Source organism: Melanotaenia boesemani, chromosome 22 (assembly GCF_017639745.1).
Source record: "Melanotaenia boesemani isolate fMelBoe1 chromosome 22, fMelBoe1.pri, whole genome shotgun sequence".
In the NCBI taxonomy this organism is placed as follows: domain Eukaryota; kingdom Metazoa; phylum Chordata; class Actinopteri; order Atheriniformes; family Melanotaeniidae; genus Melanotaenia; species Melanotaenia boesemani.
The window spans coordinates 21,693,630-21,709,325 of NC_055703.1; the positions used below are offsets into that span (position 1 = coordinate 21,693,630).

The 15,696-nt window shown below is 36.5% G+C and overlaps 1 protein-coding gene across 6 annotated transcripts in view; it reads left to right on the forward strand.

The window, feature by feature from the left end:
- Positions 1 to 15,696, forward strand: part of LOC121633332 (DNA (cytosine-5)-methyltransferase 3A-like) — a 57,574-nt gene that overhangs the window by 15,052 nt on the left and 26,826 nt on the right. For 4 of the 6 annotated variants that reach the window (XM_041975230.1, XM_041975229.1, XM_041975231.1 and 1 more), the window contains 4 exons: positions 885 to 992; positions 12,137 to 12,254; positions 12,603 to 12,640; positions 12,733 to 12,849. In XM_041975230.1, the coding sequence (XP_041831164.1) occupies positions 885 to 992; positions 12,137 to 12,254; positions 12,603 to 12,640; positions 12,733 to 12,849 (381 nt within the window). Of the gene's footprint in view, positions 1 to 884; positions 993 to 10,369; positions 10,508 to 12,136; positions 12,255 to 12,602; positions 12,641 to 12,732; positions 12,850 to 15,696 lie in introns of those variants that run through there. The other 2 variants (XM_041975232.1, XM_041975233.1) reach the window with 2 other exon arrangements.

The following is a 15,696-nucleotide window of genomic DNA, read 5'->3' on the forward strand; positions in this document are numbered from 1 at the left end:
AAAAGAGGGCAACACGAAGGGCAAATTTATTTCAGCTCACCATCCCAGTGGGCACAGCTCTCGCTTTCTAGTTGGTATGCAGATACATCAAGCTGTTTTTATTCCATATATCATTATGAAATACACTTTGATAGTTTATTAGTCAGCTGTACCACCTCATTTCTGCTGTAAGCTGAAGAAAGGAAGCGAAAAAAATTTCTATGATTAATTTATTTTGGTTCAGAGCTTCATATGAAGCAGGGGTGCCTAAGTCCGGTCCCCGAGATTTACCATCCTGCAACTTTTAGATGCAACCCTTCTCCAACACACCTGAATCAAATGACTGGCTCGTTACCAGGCCTCTGCAGTGCTGAATGCCATGCAGATGACATCTGATTGAAGTGTGTTGGAGAAGGGTTGCATCTAAAAGTTGCAGGTTGGTAGATCTCGAGGACCGAAATTGGGCACCCCTGATATAAAGCATCAATTAATTATTTTCTAATGTTTTTTAAACCTGAAGAAACTGAGTTAGATTTTTTTGTATTATCTTGCAAGTCATTCTTTGCCTACATACATACTTTAACTGTTGCATGTCTAGCAACTTTGCAAATTCTGCATGCTTTCTTAAACAGTTCGATTTTAAGTCATATAACCTTTTTCAGCAGTTTTGTTAAATCAGAAGTTGCCTGAGTTTGACTTGTATCTACTTTAATTTCTCCTATTTGTTAATGTGAAGAAAGTTAGGTTATAAAAAGTGGGAAAGTACCTAACTTTATATTCTGTCTTCAGTCACTACCCTGCCTTGAATCTCTGTTGTTTTAATGTGGTGTCACTGCTGACATCAGTTATAAATATATATTGAGTCACTGCTCAGTGTTTGATGTGGGCTTTTTGTGTCTGACCAGAGTGAAGATGGAGCAGACCAGGATAGTCCAGAGGAGGGGACACCAGCGAGTCCTCGAAGCAAGCGCAGAGTCGGTCGTCCCAGCAGGAAACGCAAACAGCTGCTTCCTGTGAGTACTGCAATTAGAGCCTGTCACCAACTATTTCTGCTTTAAACTAAAGCAAAGTGATTTTTTTGTTTTGTAAAAATCATATTTTCTAATCTGGAAAAAGACATGGATGCATTGTTTCATGAGTCCTTGGCTCATGCATTCACACCTGCAAACTGCTGAATGCCAACCACAGTCTCAGTTTTTTTCCCCACAAAATACTGAAGCACACACAAGAATCTGGAGTCACACTCTATTTCAAATTGATTTTCACATTTGACTGTGTTTGACAGATATGTGAGTGAGCACTTTCCGCATCATCCATGAAGCTTGTGTGGGTTTTTTTTTTTTTTTTGCTTTCATGTGTTAAAACGTTTTTCCTTACAAGCAATTTATCTAAGAACGGGGATTTCCCTGCGCATACACTGGCTGCAGACGATGCATAAACTCTCCCTCCTTGTGTCCTGATAACCTCATGCCCTCATCATTATCACTCATCAGCATGCCCCCAACCCCCACATTTTCCAGTTGCTACTTAAAGTCATAGTGAGATAGGAGTTAAAAGTGTGTTTAGTGTCTGTCATTTGACTATCATCAAGTGGAATATGAGGCTTTATATTTGAGTGGGCTGTTTAAAACATTGGTGGAACTAAGTATTTGAAAGTACAAGCCAAGGTAAAAAAAAAAAAAACACACCTCCTACTATTTTGTCTAAAAGAGAGTTTTCATCATCTAATTAATGACTAAATGATTTAATGTAAACACCTTCTGTTTAAAAAGTGCAATAAAAATATTTAAATTTTTTTTGGAACATGTTTAGCATTGACATGCCTGAATAATTAACTCAATACCGAATATTTTAATGTCTTTATATTATTTTTTAAGCTGTTTCATTGTTTTATTTTTTTACAAACATGTATTGGTTCTTAAATTATGTAGTTTTGTTGACACAGAAAATATCACTGACAACAAGATCTCTCACACAAGGAACCAAATCTGCATGATCACACAGTATAAGCAGACATTTCTCATTTATTCAACCATTTACATTCTTAACTAAAAAACATAAACCACAACTGGGGCCTCAGCTGTCATCCAAACAAAGTAATGACAAAAAATTCGAGAATTTGGTGCTGCACATTACCGCCAACATAGACAGCTTTCATTGAGAACTGGACACCCGTGAACACATAATTGCAAGTTCCATGAACTTGAAGCCCAAGGCAGTTTTTTTCTGAAATGTCCACCTGAAATAACAAACTCAAATCATTCTCAGGCTTGTTCCTGATACCTGTATGGACCTCCAATCAGAGCATGTATGACTAACTTTGGTATTCACTAGTGAGCAAAAGCCACCCATCATTTCTTTACATTTTGTTTCCAGGGAGCCTGTCTTATGATCTTTTAAAGCGGTCTTGGAAATAATACTTGCAGGAGGTCTTTCAGAGGTTTTCTTTGGATATTTTCTGCTGTTTAACTCATTTTATTCAAATCCTTGTACCTGATCATTTTCAGAGGAATGTGGTTTTTGTTTGTTAAGCCACTTAACAGTGACCTAAAAATCATTTAAGTATAAAAGGGGCACCTAACTCAAAGAATAAAGTTGGGTTGCATCTACACATAGTAAACAACTTAGCAGATATCTTTTGGCACTTACTAGCAGCCTTTCGCAAAGGCACATTATTTGTCATTTCTTTGGTTGCATCTATAAAATATGCTAAATATAACAGTTTGATAGATACAAAACAGCATTTTTATACCAACAAAGAGATTCTCAAAGAGCTAATAGATGAAAACTTTGCATGTTTCATGTCTGCCAAAAAATGTGAGAAAATTGGACAAGTGGAGAATTGAAGAATTGTCAGGCCTAAAAAAGAAAACTACAGCAAATTAACCTTATTTGGAAGTGACGTCCTTAAGAAAAAGAAAAAAAAAGTTAAAGACCAAGCACAGGAGGTGCATCTATACCTTTAGTTGATCTTTTTGCTAAAGTCTCATCAGAAATTGTGTTCATGGAAGAGTAACTGTTAAGAAGCCATTAAGGAAGGCAAATGGAAAGAAAAAGCTGAGGGTAAGCTAACTGGCACAAGTGGCATGGAGTCATGTATTCTCCCCAAAGCCTGGACCTAAGCATTATTGAAACAGCGTGGGATCATCTTGACAGAGAACGGAACAATCACCTCGACCATGTCTCGTTACATCAACAGCTACCTAGGAGGAGGTATTTCCCAAAACTACCACTGACCAAGAAGAAAGAAGAAGAAGATCCAAGCATCACCACAAGTAAACAGTGGAGCAACAAAACATTTGTTCAGCTTGGTGTTTTTGTTTTACTTTGGTGTTCAAGCCAAATGCAGAATCTGTCCAGTATGAGCAGCAATAGAGGAAGCGAAAATTGCCATTCTTCATCATTTCCTCTCTTTGGTCTGCATACCAGAGCTCACTTGCAACCGAGATCCTCGGTTTTCAAGTGGACCAGATTTGCTTCTTTGGTCCACACCAGAGTCCGAATGGCCGTTCACATTACTCCAGACAGACTGAACTATCCGTGGAACTGGACCAAGGTCTGTTTTAACCTGTCCAAACAACACCAGTGTAAATCCGTGTCTCATTGTCCCCCACCACATCTCCATCTAAGCTTGAGTCGAGGATTTAACTGGCAACCTTCCACTCACCTTTTTGTCCAGCAGTAACAATATGTCTGTTGTGTTTCAGAGCTGCATTATTACTGTAATGACTCTGTGTGGTGTACTTAATCATTATCCCTGACTTCAGGTCTCTCATCCATGTTTTTCTCACCATTCATCTTCTTGTCGCTCACTTTGTGCTGACTGAACTCTGCGGCAGAAGCGGCAATTCAATATAGCTGATCAAACAGTCCCACACAGAGAGTGAATACTGAGCAAATGCAGAGAGAGAGTGTGCTGTTCATGTGTGTGCATTGCAAGTGCAGGTGAGCAGGTCTGATCATGCTCTGATGTCTGAGCTGTGACAAGGCGAGAAGGTTTTAGTGTACATCCTGTCATACACATGCACACATGTAACCCACATAGGACTTCAGTGTAAACAAATGTGTAAGAAACAAGTCTTAAAGTCTTTAAGAGTACTTTTTCTCCAGCATTTTGTAATAACAGCATTTATCATGTTAATGCACAAGTGGCACTAGCACTTGAAGAAGTACTATACACTGCCTTATAGGGATGTTTTTGTATAACAGGAGTATCACATGAATTTTTAGTGAACTACAAACTAATGTCTGCCAGGCATGAATGTTGTAGATTAACTCCCTCACACACATGCACAAACACATACTGTGAGGTGTATCCTGAAAAAGAGCCATTGTGTAGATCTTCAGGGTGGAGCTATAAGTGACACTAACTATAGGGAACAGAGAGTTGAAGGGTGGGGGGTGTCTCTTTTTTTCCTCCTTTTCACCTTCACTACCTCTTTTATTACTAGGTAACAGCACACACTTGACCTTTACACAGAAAGAATGATGAAATAGAAAGAACACCTTCCTCTAATTATAAAGTTTTAATCATCAAGACTAGTGCTGGACAACGATTGAATCTTTCAATTGCAATTAATTGCATTGTCATTCAAAGTAGTGTATTGTATTTCATTTTCAATGTAATGCTAAAAAACTAAAGTTTCAACAAATAAGCTGCTTTTTATTAAGCTTGTAATAAAGGCAAAAATTTACATTTTCAGGATTTAAATGTTCAAAAACAACAAGGCAGTAGTATGAATTTCAACTCTATGTAAACTCACCTCCCTTTTACAAAGGATCTAAAAAAGCATACGAGATAATCCCATATGTGATAGTGAATTTCTAGCCATCAGGTGTATTTACCTGCTGTAACAGACAAAAGCAGGGTTAGAATCTTAGCACTTAGATATTATTAGAAAAAAGTCCATATTTTGACTATTTTAAAACTTATAACATTGAATGCACAGTGTGAAATAATTACTGACATCTAGTGGTAAAGATGGGCTCAGGGTTGTCTTTAAATGGCAAGCACAGTTGTGAATGGACTGTGGTTGTATGTGGCCAAAATTCTTCCAGACATTAACATGATTTCATCTGTGAGTGGATCCAGTGGCCTCAGGTGCAGTGATGGCTTCACTACAGGTAACTACTTCAACACAGTGTACATTGGCTTCTATGTGTCTTTTAAGGCATTACTTATCCCAAATGGTGCTCTAGCACATAGCAAACAAAGCAGGTATTGCAGTTTTAAAGCTCACAGGGTTCTCACTTCACTCACATGGTTGTTTGTCCATTCAGAGACACCGTAGTAAAAGTGGTGGCAAAAATATGGCAACTGGCATGTATGTGGCTCGACAGCAAGAAGGTATAAGTGGCTCATTCTAAGAGAACAAAAACATGAGTTATTTTATTGAAGTGATTAGATAGCAAGAGAAACACGGTTTTTAATTATATATTAAATTTTTCAGTCACTAACCTTTGATTTTGTGAAATGCTGCACCTTTAAAATAAAATGCAATGCTATAAAAAGAAAACATTTTTGGGCTTTATGCTTTTCTTAGTATCTCTATGAAACAATCGCAGTACGTCAGAAATGAGGTTTTCTAGTGAAAGCGTTACTTTTTACTCATGCGAACAGACCTCAACACAACACCAGTTCACGTGAGCGTGGCTTACCTCAAATGCTCTCAATGGTTGAAACGTGTGATGGCAAACGTTACATTCTAATACTCCCCCCTCCTTCCTGTGATCCGTGGTTTGTCTGCATGGATATTCAGAGCCAGTGAGAAATGGACTCCAAAAAATCTGTGTCAACGAGAGATTAAATGATTGCCAGCTTTATTTAATTATTGCATTAACGCCGTAATAACATGTTAACTTGCCCATCCCTGATTTAGACATGAAATCTCAGTCTTAAAATTAAGTAAATAAAACATGAAATGAGCAACAACACGCATCTTATTATGGCTGATAAGTAGCAGGCAGGAGCTATAAATCAAATGCATTGATCAAAATCCAGTTTACTGTCTGGAGCATTCAGGTATGGTTTAACCAAATCTCAGGAGGAAAGACATCAGCACTAATCAAAGAGAAGCAAATGGATCATTTAGCAGGACAATGATACCAAACTCAGCTACAAAACTACCTGTATAACAGAATGACTAAAAAAGAAAAGAATCAGGGTGTTGCAATAATCCAAAGTTCACACGTCAACCTGGTTCAAATGCTTTGGTGGGAATTTAAGAGAGCTGTGCATACACAAAAACTGCAAACCTCAATGAACCAAAACAACATTTTAAGGACAAGTGGGTCAAAATTCCTAAATAATGATGTGAGAGACTGATATCATCATGCAAATAATAATGACTTCAAGTTATTGCTGCTAATGTTGGTTCTACAAGCTGTTGAATCAGGATGTGGTTTTTCCACATACTGATTCTGGATTAGGTTTAGTTTTTGTTAAATAAAAATTGGCACAGTATAATAAAATGTCATGTTGTTGGGTATCTGATGCTGTATTTGTCAAATTTTAAATTCTGGTATGAATCACATTATTTTTATCTAAAACCGGAACTGAACTGATGTAGAGAGCACTTACTTTTCACATGATTGTATTACTACAGTAATGATGAAGATATTAAACCTTCATATTTTATTGCTCTTTTTTACTTTTTTTTCTGGCTGCTTTAGCGTCAGCTTTTAATTAAGAAATGTTTCGGCTTTGCGTTATTTCCTCCCTTGTTTCCTCCTTGTTATTTTCATCTCTGCTGGAACCACGTGTGGAGCAGCTGGTTATCCATGTGTGTTTAGAGCTTTTGGCTTCTTCTCAGATACTTTGGAAGAGTTTTCAATGCAATATGACCACATTTTGAAAATATGCTTTTACAAGGAAAGCCTTACAGTTAGTTGTGATCCAAACTGACATGAATAATGAAACTTTGTATGCACCTTAAAAACAGGATTTAATACAGGATAAGGTTGAAGTGTGATTACAAAGACTTCCTGGATTTCACTTTAAGCTGTGCAGGACTTGGTAAGAGGAGTTTTCAATTTCCTGTTTTTTAACATATATGCAGCTTGGTCAGGTTTCTTTTGGCCTTTCCATTTATGTCAAAACCACAAAGGTCAAAGACATTGTGGAAAAATGGTGTTCGGTTGTGGTGTTCGACAAAAAGTATCAAGACCTGTGACTGGTCAATTAAAAAAAAAAAATCTGTTTGGCGGCCTCAATGAAACCACTGTTATGTGACGCAGCGTAAAGGGGTCAGCTCGTGTAAATGCACTCTGTTGTGCTGCAAGCCACACAGATTAAAACAACTTCATATATGTCATAAACTGTAGTTACTGAAGAAAGTCAGATATCTCAAAAGAGATGCAAGTGTTTATAAATCTTTATCTTAAACTGTATTTGCAGTTATTGTGGACAATGGTAAAAATAAATGGTTTAAAATAAAGTTTATCATGAGCTTTTTGCATTAAAGAGTTCACTTTATTTGCAGCAGCCAGACTAAGTGGATGCTTAATTAGTGCTTTAATTTAAAGCAGGTGGGCTTGAAAGCTGTTAACTATTATAAAAACAACAACAAAAAAGCATGTTAGATGTTTTCTGATGTAGTGGACTATTTTGTGATTGTTTTCAACATAATGTGAAACAAAATATTTTTCTCATATTTATTTTTTTGTATTTATTTGAATTTGCTTTTAATTAAGATTTACGTACGAGATGCATTACCAAAGTACTATTTGTTTCCTTTATGTTTTTTTCTTGACTACAGTTAATGATGTTGCCCCTTTTTTTTAATCCATTTACATTCATTTTAAACAAATATGGACTATCATAAAGGTTCAAATATGCAGCTCTGTTTTATTGTTTTAATTCTTTTTTTCTTTTTTTTTATAGTCTACCTGATTCTAATGTGAACCGTCTTATTTTTAACAATAGTGATAGCTTGAGGAGGAAACTTGAAACCTGAGTGGAAAAAAAATTTAAGATTAGTTTCATAAACTACCACCAGCTCACTGACTAAAATAATTTAATTCAGATAATGACACGTAACTTGTGGACAAATTTTTTTAATTTAGTATTTAATGAGTGAAGCTGATGTTATTTTAGATCCAGTGGCTATTTTTAACTTTTGTATATGGACCGTGAATAGGGTGGTATTGATAAAAAAGACATGAACTTGAGTAACAAGTTGATTAATAGATTAGTTTTAATGATTTAAAGGGTATATTTATAGATTTAATCGTATTAAAGAAGAAGTCAGGCTTGTGTCATGTAACATGTAGTAATAGCAAGTGTTACCTCTTTTGGAATTACACTAAGAAAAGACAAGAAATGTCTTGTTCATGAAGATGCCTTGTAATTGGGAAATGCTGCAGTAGTTAATTTTCAACATTTTGTTATCTTTTCATTTCACTCTGTTCAATTAATGTCAGGGATTGACAGTTCTCCAATTATTAGATCCACTGGAGGGATTAATTACGGATGATAGGGATACACAGTGGCATTGATTTGCCATCACTATTGACTGATAAAAGCTTTAGAATTAACGATATTTGACAAAATCAACACTGACATGCAGATTAAGGTCTAATTTCAGGATTGCCTCTGCAAGAGAATCATGCAAGTTTCTTGAAGCAGAAGCCTACAGTTTTCTGAAAAAACATTCTGATTGATATGACATGTTTTAATTATAAGTTATATATGTATTTTTTTTTCCTAGTGTTGATACAACAAGCCTATCTCAATTCAGAGAAGAAATACTGATATGGCAGTGATCATAAATGAGCATTAACATCAGCAATCTGTCTAAAATCGTTAAAAATATCAGTATATTAAGATAATAAAATAAATATATGTCCTCTTCCTCACAGATTTATGCATATGTGTGATATTTACGCCTGTTATAGAAATGACTTAACTTGTTTCTTTACCAAATATGGGCTAAAGTTTGTGCTTCGCAAAGAAATAAAAATGACATTAATGCACTTTGACATTGACATGTAGAGAGCACTGCAGAGCAGTTTCTGAAGTATTCTGTAAACCTCCATTAGAATTAATGTCTTTCAAGATCACTTACAGATGTGGTAGTTGTACTTGTTACAATAATCCATGGAATACTAAATTATTCAGTTATTCTTATACCAGAATAAAATTCCCAAGGACTTTATAAATTATCATTTTACCCATGTGGTTTACATGTTGTCATATCCCCGTGGTTTGGAATATGCTATACAAACCAAACAACCCCTAATATAACAAATATCAGTGCCCTAAACAGCAGCAGAGGCAATATGCATAATTCAGTAGCAAAACACTATTCTGAACCAAACCGAAGCTCATCTTTCTCAATGATGTTTCTGGAATTAAGAGGGTTATGGCACCAGCTACAGGAAGTGGCATTTTAAAGTTACTGGCTTGAAGTGAGATGTTTGGATTTACATAGCTAATAATGGACCTAATCATGATTTTAGTGTTTTTTTTAATAGATGTTTGCTTATAAGTGGCTATACACAGTTTTACATTGGACCTTAAGTGAAAGTGCTGTGTTTTTAGAAGTAAATTGTGGTTAATTAGGTGAAGGTACCACATTTGGAGCATCTGTACAGAAGACACTCTGTTGAGGGCTCTGTGCTGAAACATATAAATGTACTTTGAATGTGGTGTGAATAAAGAAATTAATGACTTTTTATGTCCTCCTTAATTTAAAAAAATGACTGTAGACTGCAAAACTTTTCTACATCTCTTTGCATGTTGTGTAATTGTTTATTTTGTTATTTTTGGTGCATTATTGTTATATTGTTTGCCACATCCTGTTCTGTGTTTAGCCTCCCCTTGGGCATCCTTAAAGTTTTATCCAACTTAAAACTGCCCTTCACTGTATGTAAATATTGTAAACACACCTTAGGAGTCTGCAGATGAAATGTAATGTCAGGTACTTTCCATGCTATCTCTCATGCAAGATCAAGGCAGCTGTAGATTCGGAGAGAAGAGGAAGTGTAGGTCAGCGAGGACTTGTTACCAAAGTTGCATAATCTGCATGGTTAAAGTAGCTTCTGTGTTTTCCTGTAATCTATCATCACTGCCAGATGGATTCTGTTCATAAAAATGTTTGCTGCACCTCAGCCATCTCTGTGGCAAATCTTTGGTCATATCCATCTCCAATTTCTGTCTTTAAAAAGCTGCATTAAGCAATGACTATTGATAGTTTGACTGAATCAAATGACTCCCCAAAATTTGAATCAGCACTGTAGTCTGCAGCATGGAGCTCCATCCAGGTCCAAATCTAACTCAAACAGTGCACCTGCTCTCACGAAAGGAAGTGTAAAACCAGCTCAATCAAGCCGGCTGTACACTTCCTGTTTAGCGCTAAGTGGCGGAAAGGAGAAGTGGCTGAAGAACGTCGAACTCATAGCAATCCAAAGACATCCAGATATTTTTCTCAGGAGTTTGTGGACCAAACCAGGCCTGAAATGAATTTACATTCAACATGTGGCCAAAAAGATGACTGCAAGTCCAGATTCCTCTGTTTCTGCTGAATGTGTAAGTAGTCAGTTGTTTGATTAAAAGTTAGCATTAGGAACTTATGTGTCTTTTTAATTGCTTAATGCAGCTTTGCTATTATTTTGGGTTTAAGATAATAAATGTTAAGGCCATGTGCTCATGTCAAGGCCACGTGGTGGTACTGCATGTGCACAAGATAGACACTGCTTCACCCTTTTTGTATGTTAAAATCCATCACCTGAGTTATTCATCCAAAGATTGTTTTGTGCACATTTAAAAAAAATATATGTGAGCTAATTTATTATTATTATTAATTTATTATGTACCTTTTCAGAGCACATTTTATAGCAAGTTTTACACTTTACCCAAGTGGTTGAATTTTTGTGGCTACTTTGATTTTATTCACGTTGAGTGTTTTGTCTTTTTACTTTACTTGCTAAAATCAGAAATTAAGTTTTTGTTATAATGTTCTGTTTTCAAGTACAGTTTTATTTTATGTTTATCTCTTAATGTTTGTTGCAAAAGCAGCTATCATGTTTTCTTAAGTTCATTTCAATACAAGTTGATACAAAGTTATTTTTTACTTAGAAAAAGCTGTTTCAGGATTATCAAAGCCAGGGTTGTGAACACTTAAATGTTGTCTACATGCAGACTGTACACATAAAAACCCAGCTGGCTTTTAGTGTTACTCGATCCTGCATTAACTTTCAGAGCCTGGTTGATGCAGCAGGAAATAAGTGGTCCTATATGTGTATGTGCTTGCAATTATTTAACAAAATGAAAGCTGGATGCAGCAAAATATTTTGTTTTATTGTGTGATGCTTTAGATGCTTTAAAGCTTTAAAGCACCGAAAAATTGCATCTTTATTGTAGACCTCTTTTTTTTATCAGTGCAAAAAAATTGCTGTTGCAGTTCAGTCTGTCCCCAGGCCCTTTTAGTCACCATTTCTGTGCTTTGCTTTTTACAGGCCTTCTCAGCTGCTCATTACAGCCTTTGTGGGCTTGTTAGCTCCAACTAGCATTAGTGTAGCCTTTGAGCCTGATATTCATCCCCATGCTCCACTTTTTAACTATCCATCTATAAAATGTGTTAGCAGCGCTTACATATAAAAACCCTGCTGGGCTTGCAGAGCAGAGAGTTTAGCATCACTGGTGCTGCTCAGCTAATGGACAAGCCTAATTACAAAAGCTGTTTTGTCACCTAAATATTTTGCAGCACATTTGTTTAATCAAGCTATTCCTTTTTTTATTCATATGCTACATTTAGGTCTTAAGTCTGGAGCAGTTAGCATCATTTAACATAAGTTCCCCCTCACATGTGCTTGTTAATCATTTACCCTGTTAATAACTTCATTGCTAACCCCCCTCCTTATCCTTAAGGTGTGTGTTTGTCTGTGTGTGTGTTAATAGAAGCTGGGGTTGTTTCTTATGCTGATCCTATACAGACACAATCTGCTGGACACACCGGCCTCTACATTGTACTAACAAGAGCAGACTTATAAGTCTGCGCAAGTACTTCAGTAGCTCTTTAATTGCAGTGTTTTATGTGTGTTTAAACCCTGCACATGTGTGTGTATGATTACGGTGAACATGCTGCCCTTTGAATGATCTAGATGAAGGCGAGCAGGAGTTTTCTCAGACCCAGACTTTGCTCTGTCTGTTCCCCAGGAGATGGCAACCTCTGACCCCTGTGCAAATGCTCCCCCAACTCCGCCCGAGGAGCCGGAGCCCTCACCTCGCAAGAAGCGCGGGCGCCGGAAACTAGAGCAGTCCGAGAGGAATAAGGGTATAAATTTAACATCCAAGTTAAAATAATGTGACTCTGCTCATGTTTGCAGTGCAGATATGCTTTTGTTATAACACTATTTAATGATTAACCTAAACGTTTCAAATCTGAATTAATAATTAGCATGATTTGTCTTATTTTTAAAAAATAATTTACCTGCATTCAACTTGTTAATTTTCTGAAATTTCAAAACCCAAATAACTTCCAGATTGCTATGTTTGAGGGCATTTTGACTTCAATTATGAAGGTTGAGACAGAATGATGAAAACCATGACTTTCCCTCCTCATTAAACTTCTTGTTAAATCTGTACAAATGACCCATTTCCTGTAACTTTTCTTCTCCTGCAGACGAGCCAGATGACAGAAACTGTGACTCCCCTAGGGAGGTGAGAAGCTAGTAAATAATACACTTCTGCTTGCTTTCTGCATCTAGAAATGAAGCTAACTGCTGTCACATTTGTGCTTGGTTGGTGTGCAGGGGGAGACTGGGAGACTGCGGAGGAGGCCAGTCCCCAGAGTAACTTTTCAGGCTGGAGATCCATACTACATCAGTAGGAGGCAGAGAGAAGAATGGCTCAGCCGATGGAAGATGGAGGTGGGAGACAACAATGTCTCTGTGTGTGTGAATATCTGTCTACACAAAGTATTTTTTTAGAAACCAAGCACAATTAGACTACAAGTAACTCATTAGAAAGGAAAGAAAATTAAGTTATTTATTTTGCACTATCTTGTCTTGTAAAAACTTAATTGGCCTTTGAATCATTTTACTGAATGGTGCTTTTCTTTTTAAAGAAGCCAAACTGCAGTAGAAATTAGCTGTGGTTTGCTTTGTGCAGTGCTGAGTAGTCAAGCTAAGGGGAAATCCCTCAACAGCATGGCAGTGAAGTGCATGCTGGGCCGTATTGCTATCAAGTCTGACATCTTTATTTGATATGTCAGGGGTATTAACTCAAATACGTGCTATTTCTGTTTTCATGTTTATTTTTACCAAATAAACTGAGAGAACTGTCCTAAATTCCTAAGATTTTTTTGTGCTGTTAAAACATTTAGGCTCTTAGCTTGAGTCCACAGCATCACTCACAAAACACACTGCATGCCTGCTGCCACTCCACCCACCTGAAAGCAGGCCATCACTTGCTTCTGCTCTTCTTGAAGCATTTGAGCAGCTCCACCTTTGTTTTCTCAAGGGGGGTAGATATTATCTTCACTCCCATCTCCCTGCTGTTCTGAACATTATATCTCTGTGTGGATTCATGAGGTCAGGGCTTCGATTCAAAACATAAATGTTGCACTAATTTTACTTTCACATAATCCATTCCACATGTGTTCATTGGGTTGCCGGAGATATAAAACACACTCAGGGTATCTGAAGGTCATGAAATTTTTCCTATTCACACGTATTAAAGTCTTAATTTAGAATTAAAATTCAAGCATTTACTCTTGCTTTATGTTTAGTCTTGGATAAGTCACATGCTTGTAGTGTTGAAGTGTCATTATAAAAATGACCGTTTTAAATGGTAAAGCTACACTTTGCTTTACAGAAACAGGTAGATTTCGAAACATTGGCGTGCTCTTGTCTTTTAATGAATTTACAGGCTGAAAGCTTTTTTGGCTCTTGTTGATTTGTTTATTTATGTCTTGCAGTCTATTTTTGTGTTTATAGAATAGGTTTGTCTTTTTCTATAGTCTTTGAAATCACCTCTAATTGAGTAAGTGTAGTCCAAAGATATTTCAAGGTTCAACAATTTCTTAAAAACCCTGACAGTACTTAGATAATCATCAAATAGATGTCTGAAAATTTATGTACAACCCCAGTTTAATTTTATTTCACAATTAATTACTCATCACCAACATGCTGCATTGCTATTTCAAAGACCCTAGTGGTCCTCCATTCTAATGGTATGGAGGTGCATTACTGCCTATGAAACTGACTGAACATCTAGAAGACACTGTTGGTCTTGAAAGGTACACACATGCTGTCATTCAGACTGTCTTATTTCAAGAAGACAGTGCTGAACCACTTGCTAAACCTATTACAATGGCATCGCTTTGTTGTAGAAAAAGTTCATGTGCAGGACAGACCTGCATGCAATCCAGACATTTCACTAAATTAGTTATTGTTCACCAAGCAATAACTAGTTGACATGACACAACCTCATTTGCAAAGCTTTTCTTCTTCTTTTCTCTGGGTTTGGCTCCTTTATGTCATGCTACCAATTCCTTATAGTTTTCTTATTTCCTTAGGTTTGGAACAAAACATTTACCTTTACAGATGTGTTTAGCTAACATTTGGCCTCTTGGTTAACAGCTAATTTAACTTGGAGTTTGTGTTTAGCCTTTATCACAGTTTGTTTGGATTTGCCTGCCTTTCCTGCCTTAACTCTGTAGAGCTTGTTTGTTTACAGTGGAGGGGAGTTGACTTCCCCTTTACAAATTTGCTTGTGTTGGATGACCTGTTATCTTTCAATATATTAGATTTTCTGCAGTGACATTTATTCTGTTAGTTAAAGCAGTGTCTTTGCTTTCTGTAGCTTGCAATCTCTCCTCTGCATTTTTGTCCAACAAAGATATTTTACTTCAGGCTGATTTTAAATTTGTCTTTAGTGAAGGGATAAAACAGAAAGACGCTCTTTTAACATGATGCACCCTTTAAGTCCAATCAGATAGATCCATTCGTCCCATCATTAAACTTCCCTGTCATTTAAATGCTGGATAAAAATCAATGGCTGCTAAAGCCAAATACAAACACAGAGATGGAGAAATTTGTTGGTTTTTCTCTGTCTGGTTGTACCAGTGTGATTGTTCTGGACTTGGTGAGTTTTGAATAGGTGTGTACCTAAGTCATACTTTCTATTTTAGTCACTTTTCCATAGTCCATTTCCAGAGTTGGCCAAATGTGGCGGATGGTACAACTTCTACTTGATTATCTCCTCATATACAAACAGAGGTATAACAAAACAGTTTATCTTAATCTTTTGTTCAAGTTCTTAGAATAAATATTTCAAATGAATAGCAAATTAAATGTCAGAAGATTATTCATCAGTTTCCCATCAGCTTTTTGAAGCTTTCAATTTATTTATTTATTTATTTTTTAAGTTATTGTATGATTTTTGGCGTGCTACTTTTAATCAGGCTAAATCTACCTCATCTTTCAAGAAAGCAGTTGTTTGTGGAAAATGGAGAAGAGGAAAAAGAGAGTAAATACTGGACTTCACGTTAACAAGTGTTTTTGTAAGTGGCGGATTTAGTTTTTCACGTCATCTGAAAATGTGAATGCCTACCAGGTGTTTACTTCTTGTGTTCTTGTCTAGTTGTTTTTGTTTGATGTTATCAGTTGCTCATATTTTTTGGAGGAATTTTGCCACTCTTCTATATAACAGTGCTTAGAAGTGCAACCTTCTATATAACAGGTTTGTAGCATTTCACGATGCACGACTCTCTT